Here is a 10258-nt window from a genome sequence, read left to right on the forward strand (position 1 = left end):
GCATACATAAACATGTTCTCTCCTCCACCCTTGTTCTCTCTCCAAATACACACGCACATGCACACACATGCACACATGCACACGGGTATCTGAATATTGAACTTCTCATTGGTTCTTAAGAAAGATGCTTTGGGATCAATAGCAAATCAGATCCAAGCCCAGGAGGCTCTTTTATCGGGCCATTCAGGCTGAGATTTAGACATACTTCAAGTGGTTCACCTTGTCTTGCTTTTCAGTGCTTTGGACTCCTGGGCGTTAACGGTGCTGGGAAGTCATCAACGTTCAAGATGCTGACTGGAGATACCACTGTGACCAGAGGGGACGCTCTGCTTAACAAAAACAGGTGAGAAGAGAAGCAGACTACTGTATTCGCTGTGCAAGATTCCTTTGTTCAGCTTTAAGAAAAAAAATACGCTGTTAGATTCTGCCTATTCCAGTACTCTAGTTCGTAAAAACATTCAAATTTCTTAGGTCAGAAGCTCAGAATCACCTCTAACTCACCACCTAGAGATAAGCACTATTTTTATATCTCCTCAGTTTTACTCTTCCCTAACACTTCATGTTGGTATAATTTACAGACATATAATTTACTTGTTTTGAGAGAACAGATCTGTGCTTTTTTTTAGTAAATTCTTGGAATTATGCAATCATAACTGAGTCTTATTGTCAGTCAGTATTACTGTAGAGTCAGGAATGTAATAAACTTAGCCATCTCCTCCCATCTCTTGCTGATTTTTTTTTATTAGCAATCTAAAGGAGCCTTAAAAGGATAGAAATTCTTGGAATAGTGATGACTCCCCAGTCTTGCTCTAGCTCCAGGTTCCTGGAACTTGAAGACATGACAATAATTGGCATATTCTTAGTTTTAGCTCAGCTACTGATTATACAACTAGTTTGGGCAATATAGCTGTGAGAGCCAGGCGCAATGACCTTGGGATACCTTGGTTATAAGTTTTGAGAAGGCTGACCCAAGACTATTAGATAAGCAGAGAGGACTGTGCCTATGTGTCAAGTTCGTGGCTATCTGGAAGTGGCTGAAAGGCAACCATCAGACTGGGGTATGGAAACCCAAATTTTCAGATAATAGCAGCTGTTAGCTTGACTGGCTTTATAGAACCTAGAGATCATCCCCGCAGGTATAAATAAATTATCTATATGTATATTTTTTCTTGTTACCATGTGCTAGAGGGTCTATAATAGGTAAATAGAGAAGCAAATGACAGTCCACACTGTGTATTTAGTGGAACCAGAATGTTTGGAACATGAATGTTATGGCTGAATCAATGATTGAGGAGCAGAAGGTGGATAGCTCATATACCCAGCATCACTGGGCATTAAGGGTGCTTGGTACATACGGCCAGACCACAGAGTCAAGCGTGGGATGGAGTCTTAGTGCTAAAGTTCCAGATAGGTGTGACCGGAGTTGTTGGCAAAGACTGTACTACAGTTGCATAGACTTGTAGGCAGATTTTTCTGTCAATCCTGCCAGGTCCCAAATCAACACACTGAGACTTACTATTAAATTACAAAAACTTGGCCAATAGCTTATGCTTACTATTAACTAGCTCTTAAAACATAATTAACCCATTTTTATCAATCTACTTTTTATCTCGTGGCTTTATCCCTTTTACTCTATACTGCCAATTCTGCATCCTCTCCATCTGGCTGGTGACTCTGTCTCTGCCCTTCTCCCCAGAATCCTCTCTGCCCCGAAAGTCTTACCTAGCTCTTGGTCATCCAGCTTTTTATTAAATCAGTCCGAGTGACAAATCTTCATAGTGAATGAAAAGATTACTCCGTAACATAAGACTTGTTTTGAAACTGATCAAGCCTGCAAGTTGAAGTACTCATGAGCCAACAAGACCTATTCAGGGTAGAGACAGGACCCTTGCTTCTCAGAAGAGTTGGCATCCTGGGGACAGCAAGGCTCTTCTCCCAAACTTCAGAAGCCAGTCTAGGGTTGTTTTGTACAAGCACACTTCTTTTAGGAATGCCAGGCCAGATTGTCTCATCGGAGTATCTCTGAAGACTTAAAACCTGACTGGTTCTGTCTTCCTTTCCAGCATCTTATCCAACATCCACGAAGTACATCAGAACATGGGCTACTGCCCTCAGTTTGATGCCATCACCGAGCTGCTGACTGGGAGAGAGCACGTGGAGTTCTTTGCCCTCTTGAGGGGAGTCCCAGAGAAAGAAGTTGGCAAGGTATTGTGGGAGCCAGAAAGCAGGACCTGTCTCTTTTGACACCTTGTGTCTCACAGCTTCTTCACACGTGACAGCAACCCGAGACCTCGTCCTTGCTCATGCTTCAGTCTCTTTCCTGGTGGGGGATGGGGGAAGGTAGGCATACACAGGGGTAGGGTGCAGGGAGTGAGTGCAGGTCCCACCACATGAACCTCTTCTCCCTCCTCTGGGTCCTCAGAGGTACCTGAGACCTGAGTCCTGCCCAACAAGAGAACTTTCCTGCATGATTGTAAGGAAGCTTGATTGACGGTACTGAACCCGACAGCAATCAAAGTGCTCTCTATCTCTCTAGGTTGGTGAATGGGCGATTCGCAAACTGGGCCTTGTGAAGTACGGAGAGAAATACGCCAGCAACTATAGTGGAGGCAACAAACGAAAGCTCTCCACGGCCATGGCTTTGATTGGTGGGCCTCCTGTGGTCTTTCTGGTGAGTGTGCGTGGAAGGTGGCAGCTATTCTTCTGTGGTGAATGAGCGTGGTTTATCTGAAGTCACATACAGGCTGGTCATCGCATGCTTGGTGTGGTGACGGCAAGTCAATCTGCTGTTCTCTGCAGAACAGGCTTGGAGAAGCAGAGGGAAGCTTCTCCCACAGAGCACACTGGGTGGCTCTGCTGGATCTTCCCAGGCTCCCAATAGACATGCTCCAGGCACCTTGTTTCCTTGTCTTGGATGGTCCCTACAAGTATGGCTGAAGCAGAATGTATTATTTTCTTGGGAATATTCTTCATGACTTGTGACTATGTTCATCCCCCAGAGGTGTAGAGAGTGAGGGCGCTGCTTCAGGGTGACCGCAGTAGCCACTGCACTATAGTTCCTTACAGACAGATAAATAAAAACCAGATCAGACTGGGCAGTGGCCTTTGACCCTCATTTTGTAGAAAACACTGAAGGTATGGGAAGAAGCCCTGAGCTGAGGCTTTAATGTTACCTTGACCATATGAGGATGAAATTTCTAGATTAGCAAGTATCTTCGAACAAGGAGTGACATAGGGAAAAATGTGAGTTACCAGTTTTACCTAAACCTTACTAACTTCAAAAGTTTTAGACAATAAGGGTTTTTTTTTCCCCATTTTGTTTTGTTTTGTTTTGAGATAGGGTATCATTGTGTAGACCAGGCTGGCCTTGAACTCACAGAGGTCCACATGCCTTTGCCTCCTCAGTGCTAGGATTAAGGTGTCACCACACCAGGCATGATCTTTAGCATTAAAAAAAAATCTTTGCTATTTTTTCCCAGCAAATAATTAAACTTGTTTTATTCTAATTATAGGATGAACCAACTACAGGCATGGACCCCAAAGCTCGGCGATTCTTGTGGAATTGCGCCTTAAGCATTGTCAAGGAGGGGAGATCAGTAGTTCTTACATCTCATAGGTCAGTACTACAGAGTCTTGGCTTCTAAGTGTGTGATTCTATTTGGTCATTTAAAAAAAAATAGAAAATAAAGGCAAGGACTGAAAGTTATCACCTGGAATTATTCCATTTCAGGATTATTATTATCATTTGTCTGTTTATGTTCCAGAGTATTCTTATGCAAAGCTGTACACACAAGTATTTTATAAACAAAAAATGTAATTATAATGTGTGCGTTGGGAACATTATTTCAAGTCATAAAATTTAGGTGTGGCATCATTTCTTAGAGCTGGATTGGATTGTGTGAAGATCTACTTGTTTATGTAGCTTCTCTTCGTGCAAATATTTGGGTTATTTCTACCCTTTCACAATTGTAAGGCCAATTGTAAGGGGAGAACATCATTTCTGTATCTTGGCCAGAGGTGCCCTAAGATAATGGGATGTGTTTCTCTAAAGTACCAGGTGCCATGGTGATGTTCCGATGCTTGTAGGAGCATCTCTCTGAAAAAAAAAAAAAACCCTCTTTTTGTTTCCCACAGTATGGAAGAATGTGAAGCTCTGTGCACAAGGATGGCCATTATGGTCAATGGGAGGTTCAGGTGCCTTGGCAGTGTCCAGCATCTGAAAAACAGGTAACAGATCATTTCTTTGGGGTAGCACCTAGTGAAGTGGTAGGTGTTTATTCTTTGTTGAGTGTATATCTATCTGGTAGCTTAAAGTAGAAAGAGAAAGAGCATAGTAAAAAGCCCACGGGTTTTGAAGTATAAATGGTTTAATTCTGACCCTTAGTGCCATGCACTGGTTATGATTTGTAGGCAAGTTACTTAACCTCTCCGAACAGCGGTTTCCTAGGACTTTTCTGAATTTTGTTACATAAATTAAATTTAATCGTTCGTCTGTCGTGTTATGATTATGAGGACACATGTGGAATTAACAGAAATGGGTTCATATCCTTGGCCTGCCGTAACTCAGTTAACTTTGGGACATGGGCGAAGTGATTAAATTCTTTGTCTGTGTGTTTGACTTCCTGGGTCCACACTGGGGATCTAACGGACTCCTGCATCCAAGGCTCTGGGCATGGCACCACACATGACTACGTGTTTGGTAGATAAAACGGGTTCCTTTTCTCGGAAACAGCTCTGTGGGGCTGCCAGAGATCTCCCTTTCTCTCAGCACACGTTGGGGTTTCAGGGTTGAGTATCCTCTTGGGAAGTTTTCTGGGAATGCTCCATTTGGATGTCTTTGTCCTGCCCTCAGGTTTGGAGATGGTTACACGATAGTTGTACGAATAGCAGGCTCCAACCCTGACCTCAAGCCTGTCCAGGAGTTCTTTGGACTAGCCTTTCCAGGGAGTGTCCTCAAAGAGAAACACCGAAACATGCTACAGTACCAGCTTCCCTCCTCCTTGTCGTCTCTAGCCAGGATATTCAGCATCCTCTCCCAGAGCAAAAAGCGACTCCACATCGAAGACTACTCTGTCTCTCAGACAACACTTGACCAAGTAAGCTTTCAGTCCAGAGTACCTTTAGCTGCAGGGTTAGGATGCCTGGTCCTTCCTCCCCACTGGGAGCCCAAGAGTTCAGCCTGTCTGTCTGTGCTTTGATTCCTCCTGTTATTACTTCCTATTCTCTATGAGCACATGCAACAGATGATGCTTTCTACACATGTAGTTATTGTGACTGTTGTATTAGTAGTTGTAATAACTACCATTTATGGCCTATCAATCATGAGCCAGGCATTTTTCCAGGTGCTTCTTCTTTCTAATGAACAAAAATATACCAAAAATTGGCAGTTATTAGGTATCCAGGAAGTGTTTTTTCTTTTCCTTTCAATCAAGCCTAAATATGCCACAGTGATGGTTGATAAGGGGATGTTTGAGCAGTTGGTGATGTGGGGTTGATGTGGGGTTTTTTTTTTTTTTTTTGAGACAGGGTTTTTCTGCAGTTTTGGAGCCTGTCCTGGAACCAGCTCTTGTAGACCAGGCTGGACTCGACCTCACAGAGATCCGCCTGCCTCTGCCTCCCAACTGCTGGGATTAAAGACGTGCACCACCACTGCCCGGCATAGTATTGCTCTTGATGTTTTTCAAGTACTCTCCCCTTCACACAGGGTTTTCTAGTTCATTTACTTACTCCATTCTGTGTTCTACCTGACTCAGTTTCAACATAGGAACAATGCAACAATAGAAATAAAATTCAGTAACAAAAGAACAGGTCCAGAGGTACTTATGAATGCCCACCTTCCTTTTGATAGGTATTTGTGAACTTTGCCAAGGACCAAAGTGATGATGACCACTTAAAGGACCTGTCCTTACACAAAAACCAGACAGTTGTGGATGTGGCTGTCCTCACGTCTTTTTTACAAGATGAGAAAGTGAAAGAAAGTTATGTGTGAAGAGCCCTGTTCACACAGGTGAATGAACAGAAGGGAGATCTCAGTCTCCCTTTGCACGGTGTCAAGTGTTCCGGAAGAAACAGTCATGCATTTCTGTGGAGAGAAACAAACTGGATACTGTACTGACACTATTCAATGCAATGCAGTTCAATGCAACGAGAACTCACAATTCCATTACAGGGGCAGTGCCTTTGTAGCCTATGTCTTGTGTATGGCTCTCTAGGGAAAATGACTTGAAGTTAGTTCATTACCTTATACAGATGTGAAACTCTGGTATGGAACCAAGCAGACCGTGTGTTTGGATTCCTACTTTCTATTCCTGTGTATTCTCACTGGGATGGCAACCACAATCCATCAGATAGTCGTGGCCAGTGATCATCAAGTCAAAGGCACCACTAAGCCATGCCGAACCACAAAACTGGTTTCCTGGTGACACATCCATTGCTGGCGATGAGTGTGCCAGAATTACTAAGTGCCAAGATGCTCAGAAAGCCTGAAGCACCGAGGTTGTGTCACACACACTTTTAGTGAAAGCCGCCCTGCTGTCGGTCGACATCATTAAATAGCAGGTGACAATGGTGCCATGTGTGACTAACGCCCTGCTTTGGTTCTTTCTTTGATGAGCTGCTGTTGTGGCTGCCACGTGCAAAATGTGGGTCTCTCTAACCACAGGAGACCTGGCTCTGTCGTCCACGGGTCACCCGGTCATCTCTCTGAGACTGTTTCAACACACATTAGATCCTTGTAGGCAGCAAAGGTCAGCGGCCAACAGCTGAGGCTGCAAGCCGCCGAGCTCAGGGTGTGGCGCGAAAGAGCTGGTGCATTTACACGTGGGAGATCTGGGTCTGTTTGTCCTGGCTGTCTGCTAACACAACACGGTACACTGCATCTCAAGACCCTTTGTTATTTGACACAAATGTAGTGTTATCGCTAGTATTATTTCTAACTGTTTAACCTCGAAAATTAAAAGGTGGAATTTTGATAAAAACTCTTTGCACTATTAATATTATTTGGAATTTTAAGTTTTACCAATGGCTTCTGGAACCCTGAACCATATGTCTAGACGTCAGTGGCAAAGAGGAATGTGGCCACTCTGTCTCATGCCTTATTTTCCTTGGTAAATTTGCAGTTGGGATGTCTTAACTAGTGCCTGGTAGCCAGAAAGCAACGTTGTAGTCAGCCTCTCAGGCCACATCTTAAGATCCTGGATAATACTGCTCACTTCAGTTTGTTGATTGAGTACTTTTGGAATGTAGTCACCGTGTAGATATATGGATAGGAGTGAGGGGGAGGGGTAGCAGATTTTCTATGCCATATATTTAGTTGAGAGATTAACAAATAGAGATGGTTTTGTTGAATCCACTGAAGGAATAGGGTACCCCCCCTTGCCCACTTGAGAGCATCAATACAAAAGCCAAGAGAAGAGTCAGTTAACAATAAACTCTTAAGGAGAAAGCAGCTAGCTTGAAATTTCTTGGATACAACTTGTACCTGTGACCTTTAAAATAATTGGCTTTGCAGGGTTATTTATTAGAGACCCACTTAAACCTCTGACGGTCTCAAATGTTTCATCTCGTCAGACTAACCAATCATAAAAAAAAAAAATCGACAAACTATTCCACATGGAGTATTTTTCAGACTTATCTAACTCAGATTTAATTTTTCCGTTGGCAAGCAATGTAAAAATGTTACTTCATTAATGCTCACTGTCTTCTGTCTTCACACAAAAGTCTGAGTGAATTCCTGTATGGCAAAGTTCAAGTGAGCTTTCACTACTAGTTACTTCAACTTACTCTAAAATTTAAACAATAAATTTGGAAGTATAAGATTTTGGATCTATTTTAAATTGATAAGTTTATAGAATGTTATTTAATTCACTGCTTGAAAAGAAAAAAAATGACACTAATGTCAACATGGAATTCTAAAACGGCAATGAAACTGTTCCCAATGATTATTGGCATACCACTGTATTTTTCTGTCAGAGATAAAAAATTCAAAGAAAAGAAATCTTTATTTTTCAAAGTTAACCTTTTGTTGGCTTTCTCAGTCCACTATCGTCATATTCTAACTTTTAATTACACTACAGTCCTGAGCAAATCGTTGTTTTAATTATGCTGATTTTGAGGCCATATTAAACACAAACACACAAACAAAAAACAAATAACAAAAAACCTAAGGCACTGTGAACCATTTTGAAAAGATTTAATTCAGTGTAGACCTAAAATCTTTTCTAAAGCTAGAAACAGTCTCTAGTATTGCTACCTTTTACACTATCCAAACAGCAATCTTTCATTTTTCTTTGTCTATGTAATTATTTTAGAGATTTTAAAAATCAATCCTATCTTTCAATAAACTGTCCTCCTATTCCCTGTGGAGATGAGATGTACTATGTGAGTTTAGAAATTCTCAAGCGGAAACACTTCTGATTTAACTTTTTTGTTTTTTTTGTTTTTTTTTTTTTTTAAATCTTGGGAAACTTACTAACTGTGAACATGAGAAAGACAAAGGAAAGCGAGTCCTCTTGCTATACATACCCAGCACACTTCATTATGAAACAAACAAACCTCAAGCTACTGTATTCCCATGTCTGTACTGAAAGCGTATGCCTCATGCCTACTACATGTTAAACATCATCTGCACTCTGTGTAGTAGTCATGAACCTTAAGGGATCGTCTCTTGTCTTCTCATGGTTGTATATATCAGGTAAAATTGTTCCAAAGAGCCATGTGTTGTGTAATGAGAATCACTTTGATACTGAAATAACTAATTTGTACTCTTGTTACTATTTACTGGTAAGAGTGTAATATCACAGTAATACTGTTCTCATTCAGAACCGCTGCATCCCTTTTTATAGAACATTTATATTTCCATATGGATTCGGTATGTTCTTCTTTTCCCTTGGACCCTAGGATGAAGCTGTTTTTGTGCTTTTTCATCGTCATTGGCCCTTACTCCAAGCACTTTATGCTGTCTGTAATGGATCTATTTTTGCACTGGAATATCGGAGAATTGCAAAACTAGACAAAAGTTTCAGAGCAGATTTCTAAGTTAAATCATTTTCATTAAAAGAAAGAAAAACTGAAAAAAAAATTGTATTGTCAATAACTTTATATGAAGTGTTTAAAAAAAGCCTGTTTCTATGTTCTGAGTCACGAAATAAAGCTGCGACAGTCCTGCCGGTCTACACAGATTTACTCTGGTGCGTCCACAGCGCCATCTGCTGTCCGAGTGGTAAGGCCGGCCGAGAGGGGAAGCTCTTCTAGCCGGCAGTGTCAGGTTTAGGAAAAGTTCAAAGGCTCCGTGGAAAGAACTCGGACTGCTACTTCAAAAATAAAGAGTGTTGTGTGTTTTCAGATTCAGCTGGGGCTGAAGAACTGCGATAAAAAAATGTCGGAGGGGTTTTCTAGATGGACTGACGATCACGGACTCTGAAGCTGAACGCACCGTAGGCAGGCTTCCTTACTGAAAACAGCTGATTCTGAAGAGGCTTCAGAAAGGTGCCTTTGGTGCTTATTCAACCAAAACTTTAAAAACAGCATCATGAGTCCTGGTAGGTGTGTGTGTGGGGTGACGGTAAGCGTCACCATGCCCAAAGCAGACATCTAGAAAGAGAAATGATATTGGGAGGCCCTAGGTTGGTTTCCACACCTCCTCCCTGCTCCTAGACCACTAAGTAGTGTATATACACACGGTGCTCTGCTGAGTCAGTGTGGATGGATTTTCCTGGCTCATTAAGAATCAGTCTCAGCCTTGGACAGAACTATACGCCACTGGAGAATACGAAAGTCATTGTAATCATGTTCAGAAATATTCTGCTATACGCATAGATTGCTGCCTAGCCCAGATCTCACCAAAGAGGCTTCACCCAGCAACTGGTGGAAACATGCAGAAACCCACAGAGAAATGGTAGGCCGAGCTCAGGGAATCCTGCTGAAGAGAGGGAGGAAGGATTGTAGGAGCCAGGAGTCAAGGACACCACAAGAAAACACACAGAATCAACTAACCTGGGCTCAAAGGGCTCACAGACACTCAGCCAACAACCAGGGAGCCTGTATGGGACTGACCTAAGCCCTCTGCATAGGTGGGACAGTTGTATAGCTGTCCTTGGTCTTCTTGGGGGACTCCTAACAATGAGAGCAGAAGCTGTCTTTTGCTGGTTTTGGGACTATTCCTCTTAATTGGGTTGCAGTGCCCAGCCTTAATATAAGGGGACGTGCGTAGTCTTCCTGCAATTTGATATGCCATGCTTTGTTGATACCCATGGGAGGC

General features: G+C 42.3%; 1 protein-coding gene across 2 annotated transcripts in view; it reads left to right on the forward strand.

The window, feature by feature from the left end:
- The window catches only part of Abca1 (ATP binding cassette subfamily A member 1), a 114867-nt gene extending 105694 nt beyond the window's left edge, over positions 1 to 9173 (forward strand). For both annotated transcript variants that reach the window (XM_050164778.1, XM_050164771.1), the window contains exons 44-50: positions 237 to 343; positions 2064 to 2205; positions 2537 to 2671; positions 3513 to 3616; positions 4135 to 4227; positions 4853 to 5096; positions 5849 to 9173. In XM_050164778.1, the coding sequence (XP_050020735.1) occupies positions 237 to 343; positions 2064 to 2205; positions 2537 to 2671; positions 3513 to 3616; positions 4135 to 4227; positions 4853 to 5096; positions 5849 to 5989 (966 nt within the window). In that variant the 3' untranslated portion in view covers positions 5990 to 9173. The remainder of the gene's footprint in view (positions 1 to 236; positions 344 to 2063; positions 2206 to 2536; positions 2672 to 3512; positions 3617 to 4134; positions 4228 to 4852; positions 5097 to 5848) is intronic.
- The last annotated feature ends 1085 nt before the right edge of the window (positions 9174 to 10258 follow it).

Source organism: Alexandromys fortis, unplaced genomic scaffold (assembly GCF_014885135.2).
Source record: "Alexandromys fortis isolate MF-2015 unplaced genomic scaffold, M_Fortis_MF-2015_v1.1 scaffold_18, whole genome shotgun sequence".
NCBI lineage: Eukaryota > Metazoa > Chordata > Mammalia > Rodentia > Cricetidae > Alexandromys > Alexandromys fortis.